Genomic DNA, 15,667 nt, shown 5'->3' with positions numbered 1-15,667 from the left:
CGTGTTAGGGAACTAGAGCTGCAGCTCGATGACCTCAGGCTGGTTAGGGAAACAGAGGTAGTCATAGACAGGAGTTACAGCCAGGTGGTCACGCCAGGGCCACGGGAGGATGAAAGGTGGGTAACTGTTAGGAGAGGGACAAAAGAACGTAAGGTGCCAGAGACGAGCCCTGTGAATGTAACCCTCAGCAATAAGTACGCCTCTTTGAGCACTGTTGAGGGGGACATCAAGGTTGGGGGGAGTGACAGTGGCTGTGCCTCCGGCACGAGGTCGGCCCCTGTAGCTCAGAAAGGGAGGGAAAGGAAGAGGAGGGCAATTGTGGTAGGAGACTCCATAGTTAAGAGGACGGATAGGGGATTCTGCGGACGCAGCAAGGAGAATCGGATGGTGGTTTGCCTCCCTGGTGCCAGGGTCCGAGATGTTGCTGCTCGTGTCCCAGATATCCTAAAGTGGGAGGGACAGGAGCCAGAGGTCGTGGTACATGTAGGTACCAATGACATAGGGAGAATTAGAGAAGAGGTCCTAAAAAGTGAGTACAGGCAGTTAGGTAGGGAGTTAAAAAGAAGGACCGCAAAGGGGGTAATCTCTGGATTACTCCCTGTGCCACGTGACAGTGTGAATAGAAATAGAATGAGGTGGAGGATTAACACGTGGCTGAAGGGGTGGAGTAAGGGGCAGGGTTTTAAGTTTCTGGATAACTGGGACCTTTTTTGGGGGAGATGTGACCTGTATAGTAAGGACGGGTTACACTTAAATCCCAGGGGGACCAGAATCCTGGCAGAGGTATTTGCTAGGGCTACTCAGGATCCTTTAAACTAGAATGGTTGGGGGAGGGAACAAAATAGTACAGAGCAGTAAGGAGAAGGTTAGAATGAAAACAATGAAAGTTTGTAGTAAGTATTTGAATATGGATGGGCAGGTGATAGAGAAGGGAAATGCTCTGGAAGAAGATGAAGGGCAATTGTCAGGAAAAGTAAATAATGTTGTTCTTAAAGATGAGGGAAAACAGGGATTAAAAAATGGGAAATCCCTGAAATTCATATATTTTAATGCCAGGAGTATTGTAAAAAAGGTGGATGAGCTGAAGGTGTGGATTGATACTTGGAAGTATGATGTGGTAGCGATTAGTGAGACATGGTTGCAGGAGGGATGTGATTGGCAACTGAATATCCCTGGGTTTCGTTGTTTTAGGTGTGATAGAGTCGGAGGGGCAAGAGGAGGTGGGGTTGCATTGCTTGTCAGGGAAAATATTACAGCGGTGCCTAGGAAGGATAGATTAGAGGGCACATCCACGGAGGCTATTTGGGTGGAACTGAGGAGTAGGAAAGGAGAGGTTACACTTGTAGGGGTGTATTATAGACCACCCGGAGGGGACCGAGGCCTAGAGGAGCAAATCTGTAGGGAGATAGTAGATATTTGTGATAAGCACAGGGTTGTAATTATGGGAGATTTTAATTTTCCACATATAGATTGGGAAACACATTCTGTGAAAGGAATGGATGGGTTAGAGTTTGTGAAATGTGTGCAAGATAGTTTTTTACAACAATATGTAGAAGTGCCGACCAGAGAAGGAGCAGTGTTAGATCTACTGTTGGCAAATGGGATGGGTCAAGTGACGGAGGTTAGTGTTGGCGAGCACTTCGGGTCCAGTGATCATAATGCCATCAGCTTCAATGTCATTATGGAAAGAGAGAAATCAGGGCCAAGGATTGAGGTTTTTGATTGGGGAAAAGCTAGATTTGAGGAGATGCGAAAGGACTTGCAGGGTGTGCATTGGGACAATTTGTTTTATGGGCAGGATGTAGTAGAGAGATGGAAGTCTTTTAAAGATCAGATTTTGAGAGTGCAAAAGCTTTATGTTCCTGTTAGGTTAAAAGGAGGGGCAAAAGGTTTGAGAGAGCCGTGGTTTTCAAGGAATATTGGAAACTTGGTTCGAAGAAAAAGGGAGGCGTACATTAGATATAAGAAGCATGGAGTTAAGGAGATGTTTGAAAGATACATTGAATGTAAGAGGAATCTTAAGAGAGGAATTAGGAAAGCTAAAAGAAGGTACGAGAAAACTATGGCAAGCAGGGTGAAAACAAATCCAAAAGAGTTCTACAAATATGTTAATGGTAAGAGGAAAGCTAGAGACAAAATTGGTCCCTTAGAAAATCAGAGTGGAAAACTGTGTGTGGAACCTAGAGAAATGGGGGAGATATTGAACAGTTTCTTTTCTTCGGTATTCACTAAGGAGAAGGATATTGGGAGATGTGGGATAAAAAAAGCAAATTGGGTAAATATGGGGAATATAGAGATTACAAAAGGTGTAGTTTTAAGGCTTTTGAAGAATATAAAGGTGGATAAGTCTCCAGGACCAGACGGGATCTTCCCCAGGACATTGAGAGAAGTGAAGGAGGAAATAGCAGAGGCTCTGGCGGTAATTTTTCGAATGTCATTAGATATGGGGATAGTGCCGGAGGATTGGCGCATTGCGCATGTGGTTCCGTTATTTAAAAAGGGTTCAAGGAGGAAGCCTGGCAACTATCGGCCTGTAAGTTTGACGTCTGTGGTAGGTAAATTAATGGAGAAAATTCTTAGAGATAGTACTTATAAACATCTGGATAGACAGGGTCTGATCAGGAGTACTCAACATGGATTTGTGGGAGGAAGGTCATGTTTGACCAATCTGATTGAATTTTTTGAAGAGGTGACTAGGAATGTGGATGAGGGTAGCGCAGTGGATGTTGTCTATATGGACTTCAGTAAGGCCTTCGATAAGGTACCACATGGAAGGTTAGTTAGGAAGGTGCAGTCTTTAGGTATAAATTTTGAGATAGTCAAATGGATTGAACATTGGCTGAAAGGGAGAGGCCAGAGAGTGGTAGTGGATAATTGTCTGTCAGGTTGGAGGCCGGTGACCAGTGGTGTGCCTCAAGGATCTGTATTGGGCCCATTGTTGTTCGTTATATACATGAATGATCTAGATGATGGGGTGGTGAATTGGATTAGTAAATATGCAGACGATACTAAGATAGGTGGAATAGTGGATAATGAAGAAGGTTTTCTAGGATTGCAGAGGGATTTGGGCTGCTTAGAAAAGTGGGCTGAAAAATGGCAGATGGAATTTAATGCTGATAAGTGTGAGGTGCTTCATTTTGGTAAGAAGAATCAGAATAGGACATATGTGGTAAATGGGAGAGCATTGAGGAATACAGAAGAGCAGAAAGATTTAGGAGTGACGGTACATCGTTCCCTGAAGGTAGAAACTCACGTGAATAGGGTGGTGAAGAAGGCTTTTAGTATGCTGGCCTTTATCAATCATTGCATGGAATATAGGAGTTGGGAGGTGATGTTGAGATTGTATAAGACGTTGGTGCGGCCTAATTTGGAGTTCTGTGTGCAGTTCTGGTCGCCTAATTATAGGAAGGATATAAACAGAGTGGAGAGAGTGCAGAGAAGGTTTACCAGAATGTTGCCTGGGTTTAAGCATCTGGAGTATGGGGAGAGATTGGACAGATTGGGTCTTTATTCTTTGGAGCGTAGAAGGTTGAGAGGGGATTTGATAGAAGTATTTAAGATTATGAAAGGGATAGACAGAGTGGATGTGGATAGACTATTTCCGTTAAGAGGAGGAAAGATTAAAACAAGAGGACATGAGTTAAGAATTAAGGGGCAGAGGTTTAGAGGTAACATGAGGGGGAACTTCTTTACTCAGAGAGTGGTAGCTGTGTGGAATGATCTTCCGGGAGAAATAGTGGCGGCGGAGTCAATTGTATTATTTAAGAAAAGGTTGGACAGGTATATGGATGAGAGGAAGATGGAGGGTTATGGGCATTGTGCAGGGAGGTGGGATTAGAAAGGGGTGTTTGGTTCGGTGCGGACTAGAAGGGCCTAATGGCCTGTTTCCGTGCTGTAATTGTTATTATTATTATTATTATTATTATATTTGATGTTACAAGAAAAGGCACCTAAATTAGGTTTGTTTAAGTCATAAGAAAGATGGGAGCAAGATTTAAATATAACAATAGATCAATAAATATGTCAAGATTTATGTAAAGCAGATTTATGTAATATAGTTAATGTAAGATATCGATGACTTCATTATTTTTTACATCAGTTATAATATTACACCTCAGAAATAGAATAGATGGAAATCAAATGTATCAGATCAATGTTTTAGATGTGGAGAAGATAATGGAACTTTTATTCATTCCACATGGTCTTGTTTAAAAGTTAAATCTTTTTGGATTTTCATTAGTAAGTTTTTACAACAGGTTACAGGTATTGTTCTTCTGTTAAATCCTGAATTACTATTGATGGAAAATTTTGAGAATATAACTCTTAAATTATCTTTATCAGATTTTCAATTGAAATTTGTTAAATTATCTTTGGTGATAGCAAGGAAATGTTTTGCTGTTACTTGGAAATCAGATGCTTCGTTGACATTAGGAAGATGACATACAGAGATTCAAAGTTGTATTCCATTAGAAAAAAAATAGATATAATTTGATGGGTAAATATTCTGTATTTTTACAGATTTGAAGCTCTTATGTTTGAACAATGGGATTAAAATTATAAATAATTCCTTCGAGTCCTCCAGACCGGTGAAGTCTTCCCTTAAAATAAAATAAATAACGTGTTTTTTTTAGAAGAATTTTTTTTGGATCTTTGAGCGTCTTCTGAAGCAATCCAATTTAAAATATAATTATGTTTACTATATATTTTAGCAATTAGTTTTTTAGTAGGGGTAGTAGGGAGGGATTAGTTGGTCTTTTTCTTTTGTAGTTTTTTCTTTCATTTTTTCCTTTATATAAATCAACATGTATTTATAAGTTTTGTAACAATGAGATATATGATTTTACTAATTGTTATATATGTGTTGAAACTTAATAAAATATTCAAAAAAAAAGGAAGAGATGAGAGCTGAGGCAGTTCAGCTAGGATCATATTGAGTGTGGAGGGGGTTGGGTTGGAGTCAGTTGTCTTCTCCTCCTTCTACATTCTTGTGTTCTGTCTTACTGAAACTAATGTATTCCCCTCTCTCCCATATCTGATAAAGACTCCCAGACTGTCTAATGTTTGCTGGTTCTCCTTCCTCACATGCTGCCTAACTTCCCATGTGTTTCTTATTTTCTTTTCTGTTTTGGTTTGAAATACTGTACATTTTGGCGTACAAGTCAACTGGCAAATAAGTCGACCCCCTTTCAACCTCATTTTAATGGCTTTATCGTATATTGGGTTTATAAGCCGACCCCCCTCCCAAAAAATTCACATTGACTGAACTGTTGGGCGTTGGTTGAAATTTGTTGATATCATGAAGGATCCAGCAAAATGACGAAAGTATGAAGCAAGTTTTAAGTTAAAAGAAAGAAATGGCCAATAAAACCACAACTGCGCTGCTGCAAAAAAAAACTGATGTATATGAGAAGTTGATAAGAGATTGGAAAGAGAAAGAAGAGACTCTTAAGAAAAATACCAAAAAGCCAATGTTCGATGAGAAGGGGAATCACTCATTGGCCAGAGTTGGAAAATCACTTTGCAGAATGGGTATGTGAACAGAAGCAAAATTGCTACATCGTCACCTGAAATAAAATAAGAGCATTTGCAATGAGGTGGGCAAAGTCACACCAAGAACTCAGTAAAGATTTTGAAGCTACCATTCCATGAATCGGAAAAATTTGTTATTACGACAAAAAACAAAAATTACTCAGAAACTATCAAAAGATCTTGACCATAAAGTTGTAAGTTTTCACCAGTTCATTGTACGTAACCAGTAGAAACTGCAGCTTGCATTGGAAAATATCGGAAACATGGACGAAGACCTCATGAATTTAGACATGAATAGAACCAAGGAATGTAAAGGTGTGAAAACTCCAAAACAGAAGTATGAGCCATAAAAGGACCAGGTTTATGGTGTTCTGGTGGTGCATGGCCGATGGGATGAATCTTCAAGCTCAAACTTAAACCTAAAATAAAATTCCCAGCAGGTATTTTTGTACATTTTCATGAAAAAGGATGGATGGATAAAAATGGTGTAAAACTATGGATAGAGAATGTGTGGAACAGGCAGCTAGGCTGGTTATGCAAAGAACAGAGTTTGCTGCTCTGGGATATATTTTAACATAACATAACAATTACAGCACGGAAACAGGCCATTAGGCCCTTCTAGTCCGCACCGAACCAAACACCCCTTTCTAGTCCCACCTCCCTGCACAATGCCCATAACCCTCCATCTTCTTCTCATCCATATACCTGTCCAACCTTTTCTTAAATAATACAATTGACTCCGCCGCCACTATTTCTCCCGGAAGATCATTCCACACAGCTACCACTCTCTGAGTAAAGAAGTTCCCCCTCATGTTACCTCTAAACCTCTGCCCCTTAATTCTTAACTCATGCCCTCTTGTTTTAATCTTTCCTCCTCTTAACGGAAATAGTCTATCCACATCCATTCTGTCTATCCCTTTCATAATCTTAAATACTTCTATCAAATCCCCTCTCAACCTTCTACGCTCCAAAGAATAAAGACCCAATCTGTCCAATCTCTCCCCATACTCCAGATGCTTAAACCCAGGCAACATTCTGGTAAACCTTCTCTGCACTCTCTCCACTCTGTTTATATCCTTCCTATAATTAGGCGACCAGAACTGCACACAGAACTCCAAATTAGGCCGCACCAACGTCTTATACAATCTCAACATCACCTCCCAACTCCTATATTCCATGCAATGATTGATAAAGGCCAGCATACTAAAAGCCTTCTTCACCACCCTATTCACGTGAGTTTCTACCTTCAGGCCACCCTATTCACGTGAGTTTCTACCTTCAGCCACTTAATTGAGAACACTAAAAGTAGATTAGCACTACATAATACTTACATGGCGGTTATCCCGGGTGGTTTGATGTCTCTATTGCAACCTCTCGATGTCTGCTTGAACAAGCCATATAAAGACCATGTGCATGAAGAATGCAATACATGGATGACAAATGAAGAAAAATCATTTACAAAAGGTGGGGCAATGCATGCTGCATCACTGGATATGCTGTGTAACTTTGTGCTCAAGAGACTGTGATAAAATCCTTGATAAAAATAAATGCGATATCTCTTGCACAATTGATGGTACAGAAGGTGATTTATTGTGGGACACTGAGAGCAAAGCTGAAGCCACCACATCAGATACAGACTGGGACCTGAACAGTGAGAGTATGGACGTACTTGCTGCGATCTTAGCCTCAGACAATTAGAGTAGAGGATTCTAAATGGTTTTTTTATGATAAAATTTACAATGAAAATTTGTCGTAGTTGGGTTTTTCAAGGGTTGGCTTGTATGTCAAATTGGTATACAGCGATGTTTTGAGTTAAATTTAAGGTCTGTAAAGCATATCTGGTGTATGTTGACCCCCATTTTTTGGGACATTTTTGAGGGTTTCAATACCAAAATATACAGTAAATCATTTGCTTTGACTTCAGATATATCAATCTCTCTGACTTCAGTTTGCATAAATATATTTGATAAGCACTGACTAATTTGGCACTAAAAAAAAAAATTATTTCATGCATAAAATACAATTGGCCTGAATTATTATGCCTGTTTTGAGCTCGTTTGAGGTGCAAATGCATAGTGGATGAAGATGAGGCAAATTGATATTATGCTCAATTAATGTTTTTCTCGCTCTTCCTCCTAATCTGGGAATTGAATGCGTGGGTTGATGAATGTAGCTGGGTCAGAGATCAAGGAACTGATTTATGGTGCGTTAAAGAGAAAGACAATAAAGAAATATTGTGAGAAAAAGAGCAAAACTTGCAGGAAAAAAAATCTAAAGCAATACAAAAAATTGCTGATGGTGTAAATGACTAAGTTTTTCCAGCAGTAAATCATATGATAGATGGTTCTGTGGTGTTTGGACATGTACAAGTTGTTCCAGTTATCAATATGGACTAAATTGTTATAATTTTTCTCTATATCTAGTGAAGAAAGTTTTTTTCCCCAAAAGCAAATTGCCCATTTTTTTTTTAACCAGTTACTTAGTGACATCAAAGTGCACTGATACGCCTTTTTTATATATCAGATTCCATGGCAGTAAGTCTATTTAAACTTTAAAAGATAAAACAATCTTTTTCAGGATCTTGTCGTTGAAATTTAATTATTTCCAAGGAACATCTGTTCCTGATGCACCGGAAAAAGCATTAAACGGGAAATCGATCATCAGAATCAGTGGAAAGTTTAATTTTTTTTTAAATATAATTTTTTTCTTGTTAAGCAGTAGAACGATTAACTTAATATACTTTTTAACCCTCATGCCAAATTGATTAATTGGATGAATCGTTGAAATTCAGAAGTTGAATCTATACATCAATGCTCTTTATATTCCTGTCATTTACTCTTAATGTCCCAAAATTACCTTGCATTTCTGGATTAACTTGCATCTGCCATTGATCTGCCCAGCTTTCCAGATGACCCATGTCCTGCTATATCTTTAAACAACCTTCCTATGGCCACCAATTTTCATGTCATCTGCAAACTAGTTAATCATATCTTCTGTCGTTTCATCCATATCACTTGTGTACTGGAAGCAGGAAGGATCTCTGCATTGACCTCTGTGGTACATCACTTATTCAAACTTTCCAGTAAGGAAAAACCCAAGCTCCCACTGCCTTCCACCTCCTATCAACAAGCCAAATCTGGATCCAGTTTGCCAACATGCCTTGGATCCCTAGTGCCTTAACCCTCTGGACCAGTATACAATATTGCATCTCCACAAAAGCATTGCCAAAGTTTGTATTGACAACATCCAATGCTCTGTCTTCTTGATGTCCAAGTCTGCCTCCTCGGGCTTGGAAAGCACAAAAGAAATTGAATAATTAAATTTTGGAGTTACTGTTTTCTTTTGTGTTGGAAAGATCCTGCAAGATTCTTTAGAAACATGGGGACCATATCTGAATTCAGAAGGAACTTCAGATTGGTAGAGACTGGTGGTGGTGGTAGGTCACTGTTGAGATTGATGGGATCACCAAATAATTGGGATCAACGAGTGGTTAGTATTCATGGCTACTGCTGGTGGTGGATTAGATTCCAGCATCAAGCAGACCTGGGAGAGCAGAGTGGAGACACTTCATTGCTCCAAAGGGTTCAACCTGCGGTCTTAATGCTGGTGACTCTTTAAAGTAATGGGGGGACACTCTCTGTTGAGAAGGAAAAGCATGGGAGATGACCCTAAAGGACCGAGACCACAGTAGCGGACCAGCAAGGGACTCAGCGGCTGAGGTGCGCATTTTGAGGTTGGGGAACCCATACAGGCTGTGAGAGACTAGCTCATGGGAGCCAGGTAACAGAGCGAGGATATAAAGGGTGCTGAAGGCAAGAAAGGCTCCCGAAGAGCCTAGAGCACTCTGTTGGAGTTTTGAGTCTGCAGCTCGGGTTGGTGATGAGTCTGTGTGGCTGCAGGAATCCACAGACAACCAGTGACTGAAGGAACTCGCTTTTGCTTTTCTTCTATTGTTAGGGGTACTGGGCAATGCTCATGGTGCCCTTTGCTTGATGGCTGGCAGAAGTTCCTCTATGTGACACTTAATGATACTGAGGATAAAGAACTATGTGGAGTCATCATAGAACTATAGAACATTTCAATACAGACGACAGGCCATTCGGCCTTTATAGTCTGTCCCGTGCTATTATTCTGCCTAATTCCACTGTCCTGCACCCAGTCCATATCCCTCCATACCCCTCCCATCCATGTATTTGTCCAAATTTATTTTAGATGTTAAAATGGAGCCTGCATTCACAACTTTAACTGGCAGCTAGTTCCATACTCTCACTGCTCTCTGTGAAGTTCCCCTGAAACTTCTCTTTCACCTTTAAACTATGCCATCTGGTTTGTATCTCACCCGACCTTTGGAAATGCCTATTTGCATTTACTCTGTGTATAATAACCATCATAATTTTGTACACCTATTTTTGTCGCGGTTCATGCAACGCTGTTACAGCGCCAGTGACCGGGGGTTGAAACCAGCACTGTCTATTAAAAATTTGTACCTTATCCCCGTGTTCAGACGCTCCAAGTTTCCTTCCACCATTCAAAAAAATACCAGATGTGTAGGTCAATTGGATCTAATTAGGTGGCATGAACACGTGGTCCGAAAGGACCTGTTACCGTGCTGTAGTCTTTTAAAAAAAAAATTTTCAGAGATGAAGGCAATCATTTCTTCATTTGAAGATATTAGCTTTGGATATAAAGTTATTTTTTGTTTTGCAGACAGAACCACCTCTCAACACACCAGAGAACCGAGAATACCTCGCAGAAATCATGTTTGAATCCTTTAACGTCCCAGGACTTTACATTGCGGTCCAGGTAAAAAGCTTGCAACTAGTATAGATTCTTCGTAAATGGCAGTCGCTATCCGAGACCAAATTTTTGGCGTTATTGTCACTGGGAGAGCAGGAAGTTGATTGTGATCCATGTTCCAATTTATCACCTTTTGATGGTTAGAAACCGCAGTATTGGCAGAAGCTTGGAAGCAGCTTGCTTGCCAGATCTCTTGGCGGGGTATAGTGCTTGCATTTTATGGTGATTGAGGGGGAGCCACAATGAAAAATAAGTTTTGGGAAGAAACTAAAATAGCCAGAATCAGAATTTATTGTCGTGAACAAGTCATGAAATTCAGTGTTTTCGGCAGCGTCGTAGTGCAAACCTTCATATTATAACCATCTTACAACATTACTATAAAAAAATAGTAGTGCCTGAAAATTAAGGCAGTGTCTTTGGTTCATTGTTCATTCAGGAATCTGATGGCAGCGGGGAAGAAGCTGTCCTTGTGCCGCTGGGTGCTCGTCTTTAGGCTCCTGTACCTTTTTTCCCCAATGGTAGCAAAGTGAAGAGGGCATGGCCTGGGTGGTGGGAGTCCTTGAGGATAGAGGCTATTTTTTTTAAGGCACTGCCTCATGAAGATGTCCCTGATGGAGTGAAGTCTGGTACCTGTGACATTGCAGGCTGAGTTAATAACCCTCCGGAGTTTATTCTTGTCCTGAGAGTTGGTGCCTCCATACCAGGCAGTGATGTAACCAGCCAAAATGCTTTCCACAGTAGGCCTGCAGATATTTACAAGAGTCTTCAGTGTCATCCTGAATCTCCAGGGCAGATTCTCAGAGATGTTGACGCCCAGGAATTTGAGATTCTTGACTTTCTCCACTACTGAGCCCTCGATGAGGACTGGGTCGTGTTCCCCTGACTTCCTCCTGAAGTCTACAATCATTCTGCTTGGTTTTGCTGACGCTGAGCACAAGGTTGTTGTCGTTACACCATTCAACGAGCTGATCTATCTCCTTCCTGGACCCTTCCTCCTTGCTGTTTGTTATTCTGTAGTCAACTGTGGTGACATCGGCAAACTTGTTGGTGGCATTGGAATTGTGCCTGGCCACACAGTTAGGATAGGTGTATGAGTAGAGCAGTGGGATAAGCACACATCCTTGGGGTGTGTCTGTATTGATAATCAGCGAAGAGGAGACGTTGTTTCCAATTCGTACTGACTATGGTCTTTCAATGAGATAAAGTCGAGGATCCAGTTACGGAGGGGGTGGGGGGTACAGAGGCCTAGAATTTGTAGCTTCTTGACCAGCTCTGAGGGAATGATGGTATTGAAGGCCAAGCTATAGTTGATGAAGAGCAGCTGTATGTATGAATTGCTGTTTTCGAGGTGATCTAGAGCTGAAAGGGAAACCAGCAGTATAGTTGACATAAATAGTATTTTACTTTCTGGACAAGTGTTCTCTTCTTTTTTAACCAAGGTAAATGAGAGATGGCGATGGGGAAGGGAGGAAGGAACACACAATCAGAGCTGGTAACAATGGAGAGATACATTTTAAGTAGAATTTTCCCTTGCACTGCTTCGTCAAGCCTGGCTCGTGCAGATGGGATGTCAGGCTTCCATCTCTGCCAATTAAAATGGGTCAGAAGTTGAGGTTAATAAATCTCGGCAGGCTAAATTGGATTTTTGAAGCAGGCAAATTCACAACATCAACCTGTCCTGAATTTAACGTGTGACACACATTCATCAGTGTCAGTGAAACACATCCATGAAACCCATTGAATTAGATGATCCAATAAAATATTCCTGCTCTTCAATCAGGCAAGATTATTTTTTTTTAAAAATAATCGTGGACCTGGCTTGGCTCAGAGAATCAGAAAGAGCAATTTTCATGCATCTTATGAGCATACATTTGAAATTGGAATTGGACTGACGAGGGAAAGGACCAATTTATAAGTGTGATTTGGCCTTGCTCCTGTAATATGAAATGGGTCTGCTCCCCATTTCAACAAGAACTTGGCAGATCTAATCATTTGTGTGAATTTGACCTGATGCCCAAAACTCTCATGGAAACATAAAAAAATGGAACAGGGGGAGGAGATTTTGCTCTTCGGACCTACTCCACCATTCAATATGATAGAACAGATCATCAATTTTACTAACCGCTGCCTGCCATGATCCCTCCTATTATAAAATATACATATCCCTTTCTTAATATGATGAATCATTTGGCTTCCATTGCTTTCTTTGGAATTCTACAAGTTCACCACTCGGGGCTGTCATGATAATGAATATGTATGAGATGTACCGGAAGTCACGTGGTATGAGAGAGAGATACGAACACAAGCAGGAGAACAAAGGAAACGGGAGAATAAAGCCACTAAGAAGTTTACCTGATTAAACTTGTGTTTAATGTTTTATTAACTTCACATTTCGGGCCACAAATGTGACATTGGCGACGAGGATGAAAGAAGCTTGAAGAAAATTAAAGACTAAACAAGATTACAGAGGTTTACAGACAACTTCAAGGTGATAAGAATTTTCTCTTTGGCTTAGTACTTTTGGGGCTGGAATATTTCCTCATGCCTGGTGCAAACGGTGACTTTCTAACACATAGTGGAATTGCTCATTTTGACCCAACAGGTGATGCAAACACTGTAAGTGTGAAGTGGAATGCATGGCTGGAAGAATTTGAATCCTACGCCGACAGTCGTGGCCTATTTCTAGATACCGGTACGGTTAAACAAAAAGCGCAGAGAAGGGCGTTACTTCTTTTCACTGCAGGACCCTCAGTTCGGGAAACATTTAAGACACTTTTGAATACTGGAAGAAAGGATGAGTACCGGACAGCGGTAGATGCATTAAATGCACACTATGTAGTGACACCGAATGCTAGATTTCAACGTCATTTGTTTCAGAGAACGAGACAAGAAGATGGCCAGACAATTGCTCAGTACGTGACGAGACTACGCCAGCTAGCTGTTGGATGCAATTACATGCCAGCTGATTTGGACAACCAATTATTGGATCAAGTCGTACAGCACTGCAGATCAGATAAACTCAGAAGACGTCTACTGGAAAGAGGGAGTGAGTTGGAACTCACCGATGCTTTAACCATTGCTGCTGCATTAGAGGCTGTTGAAGGGCAATTTCATACCATGACCCTGAAAGACAACTCAAGCCAGCAAATTAAGAGGCTCTCACATCGCCATAATCAGCCAAAATATACGTCGACACAGGACGTGGAGTGTTATTGATGTGGAAACCGAGGTCACTTTGGAAAAGAACCATATTGCCCGGCCAAAGGCAAAGTTTGCAGAAAGTGTGGAGGTAAGGACCACTTTGCAAAGAAGTGCAAAAGCAAGTCCAATGCAGACCAGAAGAGGAAGAGTACAACTTCCAAAGGCAAAGCCTGGGGGAAAGGAAAGTATCCTGGAAAGAAAGATACCATTCGCCAGATAGACGGTGACGATGATGATACCCAGGAGGAACAGAGTTGTTACCAATTTACGTTGAGTGAAGTACGTCATGAGAAAGTCCCAGTGATCATTGGTGGAGTGACAGTTCAGGTCATTGTAGACTCAGGCAGTGACAGTAATGTGATTGATCGACATTTATGGGAAAAGTTGAAAAAGAAAAAGATCATCTGTACCTCAAAGAAGTGTTCCAAGAAACTGTATCCATACACAGCAACCAAACCATTGCAGACCATTGGATGTTTTACTGCAACTGTTGAAGCTGGAGATAAGTACACCGAAGCAGAGTTTATGGTCATAGAAGTGAGGGGAGAACCATTGTTGAGTAGAAGCACAGCGCAAGACCTGGCAATACTTCATATTGGAGCTTGTATCAATTCAATTCAGACATACGAGGATATGAAGCAAGAATTCCCCGCAGTCTTCAAAAGAGTAGGAAAGCTGAAAGGTCGACAATTGAAGCTAGCGGTAGATGATACGGTCAAACCCAAGGCACAACCAATGCGCCGAACTCCGTTTGGACTTCGTGGGAAAGTCAAAGCCAAAATTAAAGAATTGATCGAACAAGACATTATTGAACCGGTGGAACATTCGACACAATGGGTCAGTCCCGTAGTGATTGTGCCCAAACCAAAGGGTGACATAAGACTATGTGTTGACATGAGAATGGCCAATGAAGCTATAATTAGAGAACGACACCCTATACCAACAGTGGAAGAAACACTTCAAGAACTAAATACCAGCAAGGTATTCTCAAAAATTGATCTGAAGTGGGTCTATCATCAATTAGAGCTGGATCCAGGTTCCTGAGATGTAACTACATTTGTGACTCACTGTGGATTGTATCGTTACAAGAGACTATCATTTGGAATTAATGCAGCTTCGGAGATCTACCAGTATGAAATCCATCGAGTGATTCAAGGCATTCCTGGAGTTGCCAACATTTCTGACGACATCATAGTCCATGCACCAACGAAGGAAGAGCATGACAAACGGTTGAGGTGTGTACTATCTAGACTACAGGAAGCAGGCCTTATCGTGAATGGAAACAAGTGCCAGTTCGGTGTGTCAGAAATGGACTTCATGGGACACAGACTTACACGGAAAGGACTAAACCCTGCAGAGGCCAATGTGAAAGCTATTGAAGAGGCACGTGCACCTCAGAACGCAACAGAGGTGAGGAGTTTCCTAGGATTGGTCAATTTTTGTGCAAAGTTCATTCCTAATTTCGCTACAGTGGCAGAACCACTAAGGAAACTAACCAGGAAAGGTGTACCATTTCATTTTGGATCTGAGGAGAAGAAAGCGTTCACAGCGCTGAAGCAAAGCCTGACAGATGCAAAAACTCTTGGATATTACGATCCGGCGGCATCAACCAAAGTCATAGCGGATGCCAGCCTGGTTGGTTTAGGAGCCGTGTTGGTCCAGATGCATGATGGAGGACCACGAATCATTGCCTATGCCAGAAGATCATTATCTGATGTGGAAAGAAGATACTCTCAGACAGAGAAAGAAGCACTTGGACTTGTATGGGCCTGTGAGAGGTTCCATGCATATTTATACGGCATTGAATTTGAACTCATCACAGATCATAAGCCATTAGAGGTGATCTATGCACCTAGATCAAAACCATGTGCCAGAATAGAGAGATGGGTACTCAGACTACAACCCTACAAATATAAAGTAATCCACATAGCAGGGAAAGCAAACATTGCAGATCCGCTGTCCAGATTGGTGAAGGATGGTGGTCCACAATCCAAGTCAGAATTGGGAACAGAAACAGAGAGCTTTGTACGCTTCGTAGCTATTCAGGCGACACCGAAAGCTGTGACTACGAAGGAAGTCGAGAGAGAATCCGAACATGATCCAGAACTCATGGAAGTAAGAGAATGCATACAGAGTGGAC

The 15,667-nt window shown here is 41.3% G+C and overlaps 1 protein-coding gene across 4 annotated transcripts in view; it reads left to right on the top strand.

Moving 5' to 3' along the window:
* Positions 1-15,667, top strand: part of actr3b (actin related protein 3B) — a 355,031-nt gene that overhangs the window by 84,691 nt on the left and 254,673 nt on the right. For all 4 annotated transcript variants that reach the window (XM_069914798.1, XM_069914795.1, XM_069914796.1 and 1 more), the window contains one exon: positions 10,237-10,332. In XM_069914798.1, coding sequence (XP_069770899.1) covers positions 10,237-10,332 — 96 coding nt within the window. The remainder of the gene's footprint in view (positions 1-10,236; positions 10,333-15,667) is intronic.

This window comes from Narcine bancroftii, chromosome 1, assembly GCF_036971445.1.
Source record: "Narcine bancroftii isolate sNarBan1 chromosome 1, sNarBan1.hap1, whole genome shotgun sequence".
NCBI lineage: Eukaryota > Metazoa > Chordata > Chondrichthyes > Torpediniformes > Narcinidae > Narcine > Narcine bancroftii.
This window is presented reverse-complemented; position numbering and strand designations above follow the sequence as displayed.